The 17,979-nt window shown below is 37.8% G+C and overlaps 1 protein-coding gene across 3 annotated transcripts in view; it reads right to left on the bottom strand.

Annotated features, from left to right (window-relative positions):
• The window catches only part of Suz12 (SUZ12 polycomb repressive complex 2 subunit), a 44,355-nt gene that overhangs the window by 11,249 nt on the left and 15,127 nt on the right, over positions 1 to 17,979 (bottom strand). For all 3 annotated transcript variants that reach the window (XM_076542978.1, XM_006977537.4, XM_042282479.2), the window contains 6 exons: positions 11,978 to 12,027; positions 8,332 to 8,417; positions 5,105 to 5,336; positions 3,436 to 3,529; positions 1,594 to 1,699; positions 313 to 490 (listed from right to left, as the gene is read on the bottom strand). In XM_076542978.1, the coding sequence (XP_076399093.1) occupies positions 313 to 490; positions 1,594 to 1,699; positions 3,436 to 3,529; positions 5,105 to 5,336; positions 8,332 to 8,417; positions 11,978 to 12,027 (746 nt within the window). The remainder of the gene's footprint in view (positions 1 to 312; positions 491 to 1,593; positions 1,700 to 3,435; positions 3,530 to 5,104; positions 5,337 to 8,331; positions 8,418 to 11,977; positions 12,028 to 17,979) is intronic.

The raw sequence follows: 17,979 nt of genomic DNA, 5'->3' as shown, positions 1-17,979 counted from the left end.
TGACACAAGGATCTTTACAGACCCACCCTAAGGTGTTATATATGATAAACATACCATCATACTTCTGAAATGTTAAAGACAAAGTGGAATTCCCAAAACATCCACCACAAGGGCTCTCGAAAAGGGATTAAACAGTACTTTAACATAGAACTTTACATTCAATATAGGCAAATTCTAATTTATCATAGCTAATACAACAACTTAATAAGCCAAATAGTATTTCCTGAATAATACATGCAACAAAAATACAACTGAGATACTCTAAAGCATATAACATTGAAACTACTATTTGGAGAGCAATGGTGTTTTTACCAATAGTTTGTGCAGGTTTAACTGAACCAGGTTTATTTTCCTGATTGAGGCTCTCTGAATTTCTAGTGGCAAGAGGCTTGGCAACAGGAGCTGTAGACTTATCATTGGTTTCTCCTGTCCAACGAAGAGTGAATTGCAATGTAGGTCCCTGAGAAAATGTTTCAAATGGAGGCAGCCTCTAAACAAAGAAACAAACAAAAGAATATGGAAGAGTTATGACGACTTCAAAGATATTGCAGGAATGAGAAATATTCATTGTAATATATCAATGTGAATTTATTAAAAACCAACACAACTTTTTATATTATGTATATGCACATGTGCACACCTGTGCAAATGGGCTTCCAGTGCAGTGCCAAAGAAAGCCAGAGTATGAGACACACTAGAGTTGGGAGTTCTGAGCCCAACATTGGTGCTGAGAACTGAAAGCAGATTCTCTGAAACAGTACACGCCCTTAACTTCTGGACCATCTCTCCTCCAGCCAAATACATTTATTTTTAAAGTACAAAACCCACCAAGCATAGCCAAATAATGTATGGGGTAAGTCATCATTGGGGAAATGGAAAGCTCAGGCACATGAAGTGGCAGCTACTTATTACTATATGGAAACAATGACACATAACAGTCAGAATTTCAGATTTGTCAGCCAGGCAGTGGTGGTACACACCTGTAATCTCAGTACTTGGGAGGCAGAGGAGGCAGATCTCTTTGAGTTCAAGGCCAGCCTGGTCTACAGAGCAAGTCTCCAAAACCCTGTCTTGAAACCACAACAAATATGCACTTCACAACAAACCTGGAGATCTGAGCACACCATGGTGTTTAGATAAGTGTCGAATGTGGTAGTGCAATGTATTTAATACATCATTTGGTGGGAGGCAGAGGGTTCTTTGTGCCTTTAAGACCAACATAGTCTACAGAGAGCTCTAGGAAAGTCAGAGCTATATACTAACATCTTGTCTCACAAAAAACTAAAATAATTGCTTATTGTCAAAAAACAAAAACAAAGACTCCTTATTTCCAATAAAATTTGCATTTAGGGAAGAAAACATCAATCAAAATAAGAGTTGACGGCCGGGCGGTGGTGGTGGCGGCGCACGCCAGGGCAGAGCCAGGAGAATCTCTGTGAGTTCAAGGCCCGTCTGGTCTACAGAGTGAGATCCAGGAAAGGCACCAAAACTACACAGAGAAACCCTGTCTCGAAAAACAAACAAACAAACAAACAAAAAAAAGAGTTGACAACTGACAACTAAAGTGTGCTCAACCTTCTAAACCATGCATACCTTCCCATCAAGAATAGTCTCCCATGTTGCTCTTTTCTTGCTTATTGGACATTCTTCCATTTCCTGCATGGCTACTTCATATTCCCCATCTAAAAGCTGTAAACGCCTGTAAGATAAACACATATATTTAAAAAAGTAACCTGCGTATTATTATTGTAAGGACACAAAGTCTACACTCCAGATGTACACTAAAAAGCATTAAAATTGTATACTACCTTACATACACAGCAAGATTTAAAATTTCTACATTCCAGCTCTGATAAAAGGAACATTAACAAAAAGCAATTACAACTATATAGAGAATTCTATTACTGTAGCTAGAGATATTACTTTTAACCATTTGAAATATGATATTCCTGAAGTCTCAAAACCTATTTTATGCATTAAGTATAAACTGGCTCTGTGGGTTTATATATATATATATATACACACACACACACACACACACATACATTTTGGTTTTTTGAGACAGGGTTTCTCTATGCAGCTTTGTGCCTTTTTCTGTATCTCGCTCTGTAGCCAGGAGGATCTCTGTGAGTTTGAGGCCAGCCTGGGCTACAGAGTGAGTTCCAGGAAAGGAGCAAAGCTACACAGAGAAACCCTGTCGGGAAAAACCAAACAAAAAAAGAAAAGAAAGAACAAAACAAAACACCAGGACGCAGTGGGGAATCTAGTGGTAAACAATGGGGCGTACCTGCACTAGGCCTCACTTGTGCAGATACTGTGTTCTGGGCACCTAGGGGCACATGTGTTTTCTTGTTTATTCTGTGTACCTCTTTGTATGAAATAAACTTGTCTTTGTTTTAATGAAGAAAAATGCTAAGAAGAAACTAAATGAATTTTTCCTCATGGTTTAATTGTGAAAAATTTTAAATATATAGAAAAGTTCAAAGAATATTTGGATAATAACCACACACCCTTTACCTTTTTTTTAACATTTTTTTTTTTAACATTTTATCTCATTGGCTATCTTTGTGTGTTTCATTTTTGTACTAAACCAGTTGAACATATACTTCATCTCCACCTGGCTATGCTTCAGCCTGATAGCCACTTACCTGCACACAGCATGTCCATCAGGGGCTTCCTGTTCACCTAGTAAATCTTTTTGTTTGGAATAGTCTTACTATTATTTAGATCAGGCTGGTTTCAAACTTTTTTTTTAATTATTTAATTATTTATTTACTTATGTACCCAGTGTTCTGCCTGTGTGTGTGCCTGCAGGCCAGAAGAGGGAACCAGACCTGTAAACCAGATTTACAGATGGTTGTGAGCCACCATGTGGTTGCTGGGAATTGAACTCAGGACCTCTGGGAGAGTAGTTCCTTTATAAGAACAGTATGTGCTCTTAACCTCTGAGCTGTCTCTCAAGCCCTGGTCTCAAAACCTCCCCCTCCTCCTCCCCCCCCAGCTGAGGACCGAACCCAGCAACTTGCACTTGCTAGGGAAGAGCTCTACCACTGAGCTAAATCCCCCCCCCCCTTTTTTTTTTGGTTTTTCGAGACAGGGTTTCTGTGTAGTTTTTGCGCTTTTCCTAGAACTCGCTTTGTAGCCCAGGCTGGCCTCAAACTCAGAGATCCGCCTGCCTCTGCCTCCCATGTGCTGGGATTAAAGGAGTGTGCCACCACCGCCCAGCTTGAATAAAAAATTTTAACTGAGTTAACTCATAGTTCCTTATCTCTGCTTACTGCTTACTATATATGATAAATAGAAAAATTCAGTATTTGCAAATCTGTTCTTTCACTTATTAGAAGAAAACAAACAAAAGCAGTATCACCTTACTCTCTTCCAGAATGAAAACATTTACAGACCACTAAGGAAGCCTCATTTGACCATCAATATTACCTGTTTTTGTCAAACACTGTCATTTGTGCAACAAATGTCTTTTCTCCATCTTCACGATTTCGTTTTCTTCTGGCTGGAACTTCTTCACTGACATCTGAATTAAATAAAATTTTTTGTAAAACAATTACTTGAAAGAAACTGTGTCACCTGCAAAATATGGTCCCTTTTAAAGCTGCAAAGTAAAATGTGCTTCATTTATCCAAATGAGGTACAAATTACAATGTTTCAATATTTAGATTCATTTGTGTCAACTTTGGATTTTTAACATGTATTATGTCCATCTTTATTTCTCTATAACATGATCTCATAATATAGCCAAAGCTAGTCTGGAAATGGCCATGCACTGGCTGGCTTTCACTCCAACTGGTCTACTGGGTGCTGAGACTATAGGTCTGTACAACTCAGTTGGGTCTGACCTTACTTCCTGACATCATTGACCATCAGAACTCATATTTGCAAATGCTAACTTGCTTGGGATGACTCATGCTAGGCTAGCTTCTCATTACTACTCAGAGTTCTATTATAAGAATTTAAAAAGAGATTTGTTTATATTTTATGAGTGCTTTGGGCAGCATTTATGTTTGTGTACCATGTACATACAGTGCCCATGGTGGCCAGAAGATGTCAGATCCTTTATAAATGGAGTTATAGACAGCAGTTAACTGCCACGTGGGTGAGAGGAAACAAACCTGGATCATCTAGAAAAGCAATAAATCTCTTCTAAGAGTGTTTACAATGAGCTATCGCTCCAGTTCCTTATAATAACTTTTAACAGTATTTCACATATACCTGTTCTGCCGCTGCTCATTTCAATGCAATTATTTATTCCACATTCCGCTCCCTAAACTAGGCTGTAAGCCTTCTGAGAATAGTACTACAAATTATCTTCGTATTGTAGGTATCTATACATCAACTGAATGATTACCTCAAAGATGAATTCTGATCTGCTAGAATAAAGGAATGGGTATAGGAATCAATGTGATATGTATTATACTGCTCAAGTTCAAGACAGTACAATGGCATGTACTCTAGTCCCCAGCACTTTGAAAGCTGAGCTGGAAGGATCATGAGTCCAGTTTAAAGACCAGCCTAGGCAATGGTGAGACCATGTACCAAGAGAAAAAGGAAAAAAGCAAGAAAGTAAGAAGTGAGAGAAAAATAAAGAAAGGGAAAGAGTGGCAGGAAGAGTAGAAAAGGGAAGGAAAAAAAGCAGGTAGGCAGAGAGACAGAAGACAGAAAGGGAAAGGTCAGGTTTAACCTAAGCAGTGAGCAGAAACCCAGCATGAGGAAGGCCCTAGGTCAATCTCCAGGATAGCAAAATATCAATAGAATAACAATCTTTCCAATTTTGGAAAGAAACAAGGTTGTATGGGTTGTTTTATTTATTTTACTATTATTTTAAGGTTTGTTTTTGAGATAGGGTCTTGCTACATTACAGCCAAGGCTAGCGTCAAACTCGTGTTCTGCTGACTCAGTCTTCTGAGCACTAGATTACTGGCACAAACTACCACACCCAACAGAAAGTCAAGGTTATTTAAAAAAAAAAAAAAAACAGGAACTACTTTATACACAATTCTAAATATTATGAAGAAATATTAATTCAAATATTTTCACTGACTACTTTAACATCCAATAATAAGATCTAGTGAAATTATAGAAATAAAATTACCAATATTTTCATTGGTTTCTCCATTAATCATTCCGTTAAATTCTCTTCTTCCTGGACGAGTTACTCTAAACAGTAATGAGTAAGACTTCACCATATGGCTGTTACTAGGTTCAAATTCATTACTGGAAACTGCCAGGGATGGGAAACTTCCTGGTTTTGTTTGATTGAGGTCAGGATTCAAAGGCACCTGCTTTTTACCAGTAGGAACTTGCCTTATTGGACAACTTACATCCTGCAAAGTAAAGATTCATAAGTTACATTTATACATAAGCAATGATTAATTACATTAAAACGTCTAATCACGGTTATAGGAAATATGGTATAAGTCATGATTATCAAATGGCATGTTAAAATAATCATACTGCTGAAAATTGTGAAGCAAAAATAAAACTGGAACAAGCAGATTCCCAATATTAAAGCAATGGAAGATTACTACAATATAATGAGGAGAGAGAAAAGTATATCCAGTATCTAGCTGTTAGTTATTTGCAAGATTTGTATTACAAATGTGGAATACGTAGGCTTAGAATGGTGGTCTACTCTGTGCAAGGCTTTGCTTCAACTACAAGCAGTTAGGAAAACAATATAGAAAAAAAAAAAAAAAGACTGGGGATATTGTAGTGCATTAGTAGAGAATTTCCCCTGTATGCACAAAGGCATGAGTGCTGGGCTCAATCCCAAGCACTATACTGACAGGTATGGTGGTACAGGTGGAGGATCACAAATTCAAGCTCATATTGGACTATATAGCGAGCTGGAGGAGCACAGACTACTTTAAGACTCTTCCTCAAAATAAGTAAATATAATAAAAACCTAAAATATAATCAAGATAACTGGAAATATAAGAAATATAAGAAAAAAGAAACAGGATTAAAGGGCTGGTGATAAAGTCAGTAGTAGGGCATGAGTCCCTGGGTTCCAAGCACTCAGCAGAAAAGACAGAAAGATCTCCATGAGTTCAAGGCCAGCCTGGGATACAAAACTGAATTGCAGGACAGCCAGGGCTGTTACACAGAGAAACCTTTTGTCTTGGGGGAAAAAGAAAAAGAAAAAATAGAAGACAAACAAAACAAAAAACCTGGGCAGTAGTGGGGCAAGCTCTAGGAGGTAGAGGAAGGTGAATCTCTGTGAGTTCCAGGCCAGCCTGGTCTACATACTGAGTTCCAGGACAGCCAGGACTACACAGAAACCCTGTCTCCAAAAAAAAAAAAAAACTAAAAAAAGGAGAGAGAAATTAGTAGCATGCTTAAAATATTAAAATCCCCTAACTTCAACATTTCCTTTAAAATTTGATGTAACAAATGGGAGCATCAGAAAGAGAAGATACCTATAAACCCCATTGTTACACAACAGTAAATCCACATCTATTTTATATATATTTATATATTTTTTAACAGGAAAGACAGCAATCATCTGAGAAATAGTTACTCCATAACTGATTATGCTGAGAGCACAGTAGAAAAATACTGCAACTCATGTGGTAACTATGGAGACAGGACAGTCCAGGAGGTTGGCCGCATAGCTCTGATGCTCCTGACTTAGAACATAGGCATGTGCTTCCACAACCAACTTAGTAAATTCTTTAAACGAAACAAAACAGGCTGGAGATGGCTCAGCAGAAACTTAACACTGGCTGCTTGCTCTTCCAGAAGACCCAGGTTTGATTCCCAGCACCTACATGGTGGTTCACAAGATCTAGGGATGCCTCTTAAGGTATCACACATGCATATGGTGCACAGATACGCAGGCAGTCAAAATAACCATAAATAATAATAGTAATAATAATAAATCTGTATTTACAGATAAAAAGAAAATTCTACTCTACATGAGAAATCGGAAGTCTCACCCACATCCTAAGCCTTACATTTCACAAATGACTAAAAATCAACAATTGGGTATGTATATGCTTTGAAGATGCTTACAACTGTTATTTTTTCTGAAACACAAACAGGACACACTCTTATACCTACAGTTTTTCCTTATAAATAATGTATTTTAAAATTTCACTTTACTGCTAATCATAAATTTTTATGGGAGTTGAATAACTTTACATATACTACTTTTTCATATGTTATGTGCCTCCTATCATCCAATCTGCTTCCTGTTATGACTCTGGCAGTTTTAAGTTTCTCATCACCTTAAACCGTATGGAAGAAATCTCCAGCAGGAATTCTATATAGTTTAAGTCCTGTTTAAGATGTAATGATACATAGGTGCACTGGAAAAAATAGGAACAAAAAAACCCTATCACCCTTTCTTGTGCTACTGGACATACTAATATCCTCTTTGGAAAGAAATACCCATTCCTATCATGCAGCCATTATTAATTTTATTGCCTTTAATAAAAGAGAGACTCAAGGACTTAAATTCACAAGTACATACTGTTGGTTTTGGTGGGTTGCTCAGGAAATGTATGTTGCCATTATGGCAGCTGTTTCTATGATGAAATGAGTTAATCTTCTAAATAGAATCTGATGGAATGTATTAATAAGCCAATGGTTGATAATGCTGACAGTAAATTTTTTTCCATCATTGTACTATAAAAGAAATAATCTTGCTGGGTGGTGATGGCAAACCCCTTTAGTCCTAGCACTTGGGAGGCAAAGGCAGGCGGATCTGAGTGAGTTTGAGACCAGCTAGGACTGTTACACAGAGCAACCTTGCCTCTAAAAACCAAAATAAATAAACAAATAAATAATATGGGCTGGAGAGATTGCTCAGCCATTAAAGGATAGGCTTACAACCAAAAATATAAGAAATAATCTTTTGGGGAAAAACTCTCTCAGCTCTTATTTAATACTGTAAAGATTACATCCATATCAATGCACTAGTAGCTAAGAAACAACCTGAGACTAAATGATAGAAGCAACTGAATCTGTCCTAAAACCACAGCTTCTGCCTGTGACTCCTACTTGACAATGTTTTGTACAGATGCTCAGCTCAGGGGAAAATTAGGAAGGGCGGCAACAGGTTATAATAAGAGTAAGTCAGCCACCAATGTAGCTGTCTCCCTGTCCCTCTCTGAGACACCATCTCATTATGTAGCTCTGGTAGGCCTGGCTTGTTCCTGCCTCCCAAATGCTGGAACTAAAGGTGTGTGTTACCAACCCAGCCTCAACAGTCTTCATTTCCGAGGTTTTAAAACTGGCTCACAATTATAGTAGATATGAAGAAACATGTTCAGTTAAAGATTATTCTACTTCATCTACTAGTATTTTATACATTACCTTTCTTTTTTTGTGGCAAACTTTCACAAGCAGGACTTCCAGGGTAACAGAATTTTGTTCATTTTCTGAGTTTTGTGATGGCTTATCTAAATAGAAAAACCAATGTCTTAAAAATCTTTTTAATGTATACATGAGAAAAAAAAAGATATTTTCCTAAGTTAAGGAATCTCAAAAGACTTCCTATAATTAAAACATATCACAAGCTTTATTTTTCTTTTTTCTTCCCAGTTCAGTTCCAGACTTGCAGCATTCTTTTTAAAAATAAACTTTTCATAAGACAAATATATGTATCTGCCTATAGACTAGGATTTTTCTCCCAATTTGAGTAAGATGGCTCAGTTGTTTTAATTACACTTAACCTATTTACTTCTCACTTGAAAATTTAACGTTTATGGTAATACAGAAGATGTGTTCTTCAAAAGTGACAAATGCAGGCAAAACTTCTTGGCAGGAAGCTTGAGTAAAATAGTTCTAGAGGATTAAAAAAAATGCTTTTCCTTCTTTGAAAATCCATTACTAGAAAATTTATTTAGTGAGACATGATGGTACACATCTTTATTCCCGGCAATTGGAAGGTCGAGGCAGGTACATTTCTGTGAATGTGAGGCCAGCCTGATATACATAATAAGATCTTGTCTTTTAGAGAGAGAGAGAGAGAAAGAGAGAGAGAGGGGGGGGGGGAAGGTCTAAGTGGAAAGAGCAAAAATATTTACCACGTAGGCATGCTTTGGCTTAGAAAACTTAAAAAAAAAAATTAGTTTTAAGTATCAGAGTCCATACTTTCTGATTAAATAACAAAAACTTTTGCAAGCCAAGGCTCCAAAGTACTGTCTATTATTTACTGATCTGTAAAATTCTGAAGTTATCAATAGTTCAAACCTAAATATTTAAATATTAAACTTCAATAATATACAGAACTATTATTAGATCATTAATACACCTATATATATACTAAAAACAATATTCTTTTCCCTTCTTAGATTTTTAAGTAACTTTCTTTCCTACAGAAAATCAACCTTCTTGGGCTATGGGCATTGCTCAGGGGTAGACTGCTTCCCTAGTATGCTGAAGGATGGGTGTTTGGTATCTAGCACCCAAAGCAAAATAAAACCAGTAACAAAAAGCACTAAAAACAAAAAACAAAACAAATCCACCCCGATCTTTTTATGCAACATATACTGAGAGAAGATAGCTGAATCAGTCTCTTTGAAAATTATAATCATGATGAAAATTTTCTAAGATGGCAAAAATAATCCAGAGTCCAAAACAGAAAGATTGTCAGTGACCTAGATCTTGCAAGAACTACTGATCCTTTGGCCTTGGCCTCCCAGGTGCTGGAGTTATATACACAAGCACATGCCACCACATCCAACAATGTTAAGAACCTTGAAGCTGGTTCTCTATTCTGGCTTTTTTCAAAATTCTTTTTTTTTTTTTTTTTTTGGTTTTTTGAGACAGGGTTTCTCTGTGTAGCTTTGCGCCTTATCCTAGAACTCTCTTGGTAGCCCAGGCTGGCCTCAAATTCACTGAGATTCGCCTGCTTCTGCCTCCCAAGTGCTGGGATTAAAGGCATGTGCCACCACTGCCCGGCACCTTTTTTTGTTTTTAAAATATTTATTTATGACGGTTGGCAGTAGCGCACACCTTTAATCCCAGCACTTGGGAAGCTGAGCCAGGTGGATCTCTGTGAGGTCGAAGCCAGCCTGGTCTACAGAGAAAGTTCCAGGACAGGCTCCAAAACTACACAGAGAAATCCTGTCTTGAATAACACAACAAACAAAACCACTAAACATTTATTTATTACATAGTGTTTGGCATGCATGTATTCCAACAGGCCAGAAGGAGGAACCAGATCTCATTTATAAATGGGTGTAAGCCACAAAATAAAAATTTTATTTTATTTTGAGACGGGGACTTATGGAGCTCTGGTCAGTCTGGAACTCTTTTATTTATTTATTTATTTATTTATTTATTTATTTATTTATTTATTTATTTATTTATTTATTTATTTATTTATTTATTTATTTATTTATTTATTTATTATGTACACCGTATTCTGCCTGCATGTGTCCTTCCTTGCAGGCCAGAAGAGGGCACCAGATCTCATTACAGGTGGCTGTGAGCCACCATGTGGTTGCTGGGAATTGAATCAGGACCTCTGGACCAGCAGTCAGTGCTCTTAACCGCTGAGCCATCTCTCCTGCCCACCTGTCTGGAACTCTTTAAGAGATCCATCTGCTTCCTGAGTGCTGGGATCAAAGTTGTGTGCCTCTACACCTGGCAAGGAAAATTTTTTTATCAGACAGTTCTCAAAGATACCATTTTAGGGCTGGAGAAATGGCTAAATTATGGCTTCTAATATGAGTTCATATGAGTACTATAGCAAACAAATACAGATGATTAAAAATAGGAATTGCAGATTATAAATTATTTAAGAGAATAGAAATTGTTATTTGGGTTACTTCCATATACAAAACAGGCCAGCTCTTAAAGCAAGGTCTAAACACTGTTAGTGGATAATATACATATGATCAGATTTGAAGTTTCTAATATAAAAACCATGACTCACTTATCAAGAGGTTACCACACTATTTTATCATCCTCACCTGTCTGTTGCTACAAGGCTGCAGACAGAATGCAGAACCTGGCCTATGTTGGGCAACCACACCACCACTCTCTACTCCTCAGCCTCTTAAACTGTGTTACTTACTGAACTATTTCAAAAAAACTTAAGCTTTTTTCGGGTAAAAATTTTATTCCACTGAATAAGAGGATATATAAACTTAAGATGGACAAGCTGACAGGCATTATTTATTCTTTTTATAATCATTATTTACTTTAAATGTGTATATAGAGGTAGAGGACAACTTACAGGAGTCTGTTCTCTCCTCTACCATGTGAGTTCTGGAGATCAAACTCAGGTCATTAAGCTTGGTCTCATGTTATCTACTAAGCCACCTCAATAATTCCCTAATTATTTTTGGGTTGTTTTTTGTTTTGTAGTTCTTTGAGTCAGGGTCTCACTGTCTGTAGCCCTGGCTGGGCTGGAACTCACTATGTAGACCAGGATGGCTTTGAACGCAGAGAACTCTCTGCCTCCTACATGCATGTACCACCATGCCTGGCCCTTACCACTCTTGGCCCTTATTCATTTTTAAAACAACTCAACTTCCCCAACATACTTTTAGCGTTTGCTGAAACGAACACAAAATACCATATATTTTCTTGGTACTGACATTCAGATAGTATCTCATTTGTCGTAGTGGTTATTTCAGTTTTTTATTGTTCTTTGAAAACATCAAAACAAAAACAAAACAATACCAATGACGTAGCACCAGCTCAACAAATAATATGTAGATGGGTCATACTAAGATGCTTGGCCTCTTGAACTTCTGAGATAACTACTTAAATTTTTTTCTTATTACATTTTAAGCTTAAAATTGAAAAGCATCAAATGGCTATGGGTATAGCTCAGTGGTAACACAGTTGCTTGAGAGGGACATTGTGTTTAATAGCCAGCCCACACAAAAAAAAAATAAAATAAAAATAAGAAATTCCAAACAAATGAAAATTAGCAAAAACAAAATTAGAAAAAGAAAGAACACAAATAATTCAGAATGAAGAATTTTTCCATTACAATACTTACCATTTTTGTAGAAGAAACCGGTAAATGTAAGTTGCAAATGAGCAGACAAGCTAAATAAAACAAAAAGTTACCACTTTAATATTCTGTAATAAATGTAGTACAGACCTTAAAATACTCTGAGAGCAAAGGTATTCCAAGTATTTATGAACGTTTGATTTTCTCACTCTTAACTGCGCAGGCTCAGATCTCTAAGTGCTTTTGCTAACAATCAAAACAGTATGTCTCCTTTCACTACAGCACATGCAGACACATAGAGGCTAGTGCAATCTCTGTCATCTCTGTGGCTCAGCAGACAAAGATATTAGCTATCCAGATCAAGGACAACCTAAGCTAGGTGGTGAAACCCTATCTCAAAAACAAAATCACAACAACCACAACCAACTCCTCTCACATACAACTGACAAAAATACAAGTAAAAACACTAAAGGAATAGGTCAAAAAGAGCACACCACCAAATGATGCCCCATAACCACAGTGTTGCTTTATTGTCTTTGTTATAAAGGGGAAGGTTTCCTATCATTTAATGTTAGAAATATTTGACAATGGAATCTAATTCAATGTAGAAGTATTTAATATGTTTCCCATGGTTCTAGGATTTCCCATGTTAGGCAAATACACTACCTCTGAGTTCCCAGCCCAGCTCTTCAAATACATCAAAGCAATGGAAATTCACACATCTTAACAGATGATATGGAGCCACTACTTTATTCTAAAATTAAGAGTGAAACACACAATCCAAAATCCATTATAAATGTATATTTACTGTTTGTTTTTTTAAATAATATAACTTTATTTTAAGGTAGGAAGGTGTCAGATTCCCTGGAACTGGAGTTACAGATAGTTGTGAAATGCCATGTGGTTGCTGGGAATCGAATCAGGTCCTCTGGAAGAGCAGCCAGTGCTCTTAACCACTGAACCATCCCTCCAGCCCTATAATTTACTTCTTTAATACACCAGTTTTCACATAAGAGTTAGAAGCTCTACAATAAGAAAAGGAAGCAAGCCAGGAGGTGGTGGCTCACATCTTTAATCCCAGCACTCAGGAGATAGAGACAGGCAGATCTCTGAGTTTGAGGACAGCCTAGTCTTAGATAGAGTTCCAGGATAGGCAGGGCTACACAGAAATACCCTATCTCGGGGAAAAAAAAACAAAAAAACAAAAACAAAAAGCATGAAAAAACAGCTAACAGAAAAACCAACAGGCTCTTGTAAATACATTTAAATGAGAAAAAAGAATGAACATTTGTTGCAGTTTCTATGGTGACAAAGAACCAGGATTACAAAAGACTCAAGAGAAAAGACGGCAGATAAGAACAAGGTATTTTTATAGAGAAGAACTAAAGTGAAGAGAGGAACAAAGCTCAGTAAAGGAAAGGCTATGAATGCTGGTTAGGAATCCTAAGATAGGAAAACACACTTCTAGATGTGGCTAGGATGACATTTCCAGAGCAGCTAATGAACACTGGGAGCTAATGCACAGATTCACAATTGTGAAGAAGACATTATTAAGACATGCTGAAAAATCAGTGGTAGGGCTGCTTGTAGGAAGGAGGCCCTTCCTCTATGTTGTTTTTCTGCTTCCACCTGACACACTATGGACTTCACTCCCACTATGTGTTTACCACCCCAATGGACTGACACTTCTAAAACTATGAGCCAAGACAAGTGTCTTCTCCCTATCTCCTGTATTTTGGTCACAGCTATGCAAAAGCTCTATAATCCAGTACATGTGCAGTTTTCTTAAAATGGTGGTAACACTCTAGGTGTGTGTATAGAAAGAAATGGGAGTTAGAGAGTGAAGCAGGCTGCCAAGTGTTACATAAGTAATGACTAGAAATGAAACATAGCAAAGAGGTTGACCTAGAAAAATCTTCCCAAAACTTCTATTTTTTTGTTTGTTTTCCGGAGCTGAGGACTGAACCCAGGGCCTTCCGCTTGCTAGACAAGGGCTTTACCACTGAGCTAAATCCCCAACCCCTATTTTTTGAGAGAATTAGAGGCAAGTAAGCTTTTTTTTCCAGTAACAGATATGAGGATACCTTTATCCTTAGTAGAATATTCCATAAAATCTGCTAGAACATTATAGGATAGGGCTACTGAGATAGCATTTCAAGAACAATGCCAAGAAAGCAAGAGGAAACCTGGTCTATACATTTTATGAGTTCTAGAACAGCCAGAGCTACAGAGAGTCCCTGTCTCCAAAAACCAAAAGTGTCAGTAAAAAAACAAAATGACTATGGAAATGAGTAAAGGTAGAAGCAAAGTTAGAAAAAATAAAATACGAAGGAAAAACTAAGAGCAACAACCATAACTGAAGTATCAACAAAACTGTTATATAATGGGATTGGTATTAAAAAAAAACAAGCCCATGATGTTTATGGGTGTTTTGCCCTGGTGCATGTCTATATACCACTTGCATGCCTGGTGCCTACAGAGGAAGACCAAAGAGAGTGTTGGAGTTCCTCGAACTGAAATTACTGATGGTTGAGAGTCGCCTTGTAGGTGCTGGGAATATATATATATATAAAGGGTTATTTGAAGAAAGGAAAAAAGAACAGAGCACAATGGCAAAGGCAATCATGGCAGTCTGGAGGCTGAGACAAGAAGACAAATTCACCGGGCGGTGGTGGCACATGCCCTTTTTAATCCCAGCACTCGGGAGGCAGAGGCAGGCGGATCTCTGTGAGTTCAAGGCCAGCCTGGTCTACAAAGCGAGTTCTAGGAAAGGCGCAAAGCTACACAGAGAAACCCTGTCTCAGAAAAAAAAAAAAGTTATTTGGCCGGGCGGTGGTGGCGCATGCCTTTAATCCCAGCACTTGGGAGGCAGAGACAGGTGGATCTCTGTGAGTTCGAGGCCAGCCTGGTCTACAGAGCTAGTCCAGGACAGGCTCCAAAGCTACAGAAACCCTGTCCCAAAAACCAAAAAAAAAAAAAAAAAAAAAAAAAAAAAAAAAAAAACAAAACAAAAAAAAGAAAACACAAAAACAAAAAAAAACCCAAAAATAAACAAACAAAAAAAAAGAAGACAAATTCAAGACCAACCCAAGCTACATAGAGATTATCTCAAAAAACAAAAGCAGAAAATGATTCATACGTTGCAAACACTTTTACAATACTCACTTTCTAACTCAACTCAGGTACTTTTAAAAACACAGGGTTAAATTGGGTGGCGGCAGTGGTGCACGCTTTTAGTCCCAGCACTCGGGATTCAGAGGTAGTTGGATCTCTGTGAGTTTGAGGCCAGCTTGGTCAACAGAGAAGAGTTCCAGGACAGCCAGGGCTACACAGAGAAACCCTGTCTCCAAAAAACAAAACAAAAAAACAAACCAGAAAGAAACATCAGGGCTGTCATGATGGTTAATTAGGTAAGGGCACTTGCCATCAAGTCTGGTGACCTGAGTTTGATCCCTGGGACCGACAGGTAGAGAAACATGACTCCTTCAAGCTGTTCTCTGACCTCCACTGCACAAGTGGCACGTGTGCACCTGCATGCACACACACACACTACTAAGTAAATAAACCAAGTACCTCACGCATCTCAGGCTGGCTGCAAACTTACTATGCAGCCAAGGATCTTTCTGCCTTCACTTCCCCAAGCTGTGGTTACAGGTGTATACCACCACCATGTCTACCACAGATTTCTTCTAAAGAAAAAGGGCAGGTTTTCTTTCCCCTTCCTCTCCCCCTATATTTACTGTACCCACATTTGAAGCTGGGTCAGAGAATGAGAAAGAAGAAAACCATGTAAAGTTAGGCATTATTTAGTTTCAGGCTAAACAGAATTTAGTTTAGGTGACCAGGATAAAACCTAAGGATTAGGTCCAGCATAGCCTATAATTTTAATTCCAGCACTCAGGAGGCAGAGGTAGATAGATCTTTTGGAGTTCCAACCTAGCTTAGTCTACATAGCCAGTTCCAGGCCAGCCAGGGCTATGTAGTAAAATACTGTCTAGGGAAAAAAGACAGAATTGTTATTTATCTATATATTCTCAGGAAATAAGAAGTATGATAACAAAACAATGGCTAAAAAATTTAAAATTTTAAGGTAGTTGATTCTAAGCATAAATACCTGACAATTCTGAAGCACCCTGCAGAAAGAGGTTAAGCAAATCCTTAAGGGACTAACATTCTGAAACACGATCCACCTAAAAACCTCAAATCTGAATACTGGATCCCACAAAGGAAACCAAGGGGTTTTTTGTCTTGTTTTGTTTTTCTTCTTCAAGAAAGGGTTTCTCCAGCTGGAGAGATGGCTCAGGGGTTAAGAGTGCTGACTCTTCTTCCAGAGGACCCGAGTTCAATTCCCAGCACCCACATGGCAGCTCACACCTGTCTGAAACTTCAGTTTCAGGGGATCCCGACACCCATGGCAAAAACACAAATGCACATAAAAATAAATAAAAATAAAATGCACATACGGACCAATGGAATCGAATCGAAGACCCTGACATTAATCCATGCACATATGAACACCTGATTTTTGACAAAGAAGCCAGAACTATACAATGGAAAAAAGAAAGTATCTTCAACAAATGGTGCTGGCATAACTGGATGTCAATATGTAAAAGATTACAAATAGATCCATATCTGTCACCATGCACAAAACTCAAGTCCAAGTGGATCAAAGACCTCAACATAAATCCAGTTACACTAAACTTAATAGAAAAGAAAGTGGGAAGTACTCTTGAACGCATTGGCACCGGAGATCACTTCCTAAATATAACACCAGCAGCACAGACCCTGAGCACAACAATTAATAAATGGGACCTCTTGAAAAAATAAAATAAAAAATATATTTAAAAAGAAAAAGGAAAAATAAAAGAAAGGGTTTCTCTGTGTAACGGCCCTGGCTGTCATTGATCTTGCTTTGTAGATCAGGCTGGTCTTGAACTCAGAGATCCACTTGGTTCTGCCTCCCTGATGCTGGGACTAAAGGTGTGGGCCACCACATCCAGCTGGAAACCCAGTTATGCTGAAAAGACTGTGAAAACTGCTTTAAATTTATATACATTACTGATAGTACTGGTACAAAGCTTTATAACTATATTTCCTCAAAATAGGAATAAATAGCCGGGTGGTTGTGGCACCTTTAATTCCAACACGAAGGAGGCATTGGCAGGTGAATCACAGTGAGCTCAAGGCCAGCCTGGTCTACAGAGTTCCAGAATAGTTACACAGAGAAACCCTGCCTCAAAACAAAATAAAGCAAAAAAGGAATAGGTCATATGCTAGCATCTAGACTGTGCAAGGATAGCTACTTCTCTTTTACACATTCACTTATTATTCTGTTTTCTGTGGGTACACACAATACATGTGTCAAGGTCAGAAATCAGAGGGACAATTTTTGGGAATCAGTTCTTTCCTTCAACCACGCTAGTTCTGGGAAACAAACCTGGGTCATTAGGCTTTGAAGCCAGTGCCTTTTGCAGTTGAGCTATCTCATTGGCTTAACTTTCCTTATGTATTTTATCATATAATAAAACATAGTGTGCCATGTTCCAAGCACTATACTTAAGCTTCAGGGATATAATGGTGAGCAAAACACATCTTTTTGGAGGGAAATAAATGGTGGGGAAGAAAAGTACAGGAAAACATGAGTACTTTTATACAAATATAGTGCTTGGAACATGGCACAAAAGCTAAAAATATGATTACACTACAGAATTCATTATTCTAGAACCCAGGTTCTCAAATATAGCATTTGAGACATACAGACAGGGAAGACTCTGAATTGGGAGATGAGATGGTGTATTGTCTATTACACAGAAACAAATCTTTCAAAACTATAGAGTGCTGAAGTAGGGCTGGTGGCATATATCTATAATCCCTGTACTTAGGAGGTGGAACAAGAGGATCATTGTAAATTCAACCTCAAGTACATAAGAGTTCAAGGCCAGACAGGACTACAAGAGTCCTCATCTCAAAGAACACAAAACACAGACAAAAACAACTTAAAAAAGGAAAGACATTAGAGAAAAATAGACAATAAACCAAAGAAGCCT

This window comes from Peromyscus maniculatus, chromosome 8 (assembly GCF_049852395.1).
Source record: "Peromyscus maniculatus bairdii isolate BWxNUB_F1_BW_parent chromosome 8, HU_Pman_BW_mat_3.1, whole genome shotgun sequence".
Classification (NCBI taxonomy): domain Eukaryota; kingdom Metazoa; phylum Chordata; class Mammalia; order Rodentia; family Cricetidae; genus Peromyscus; species Peromyscus maniculatus.
The sequence above is the reverse complement of the archived record's forward strand: the minus strand, read 5'-3'. Positions and strand labels throughout refer to the sequence as shown.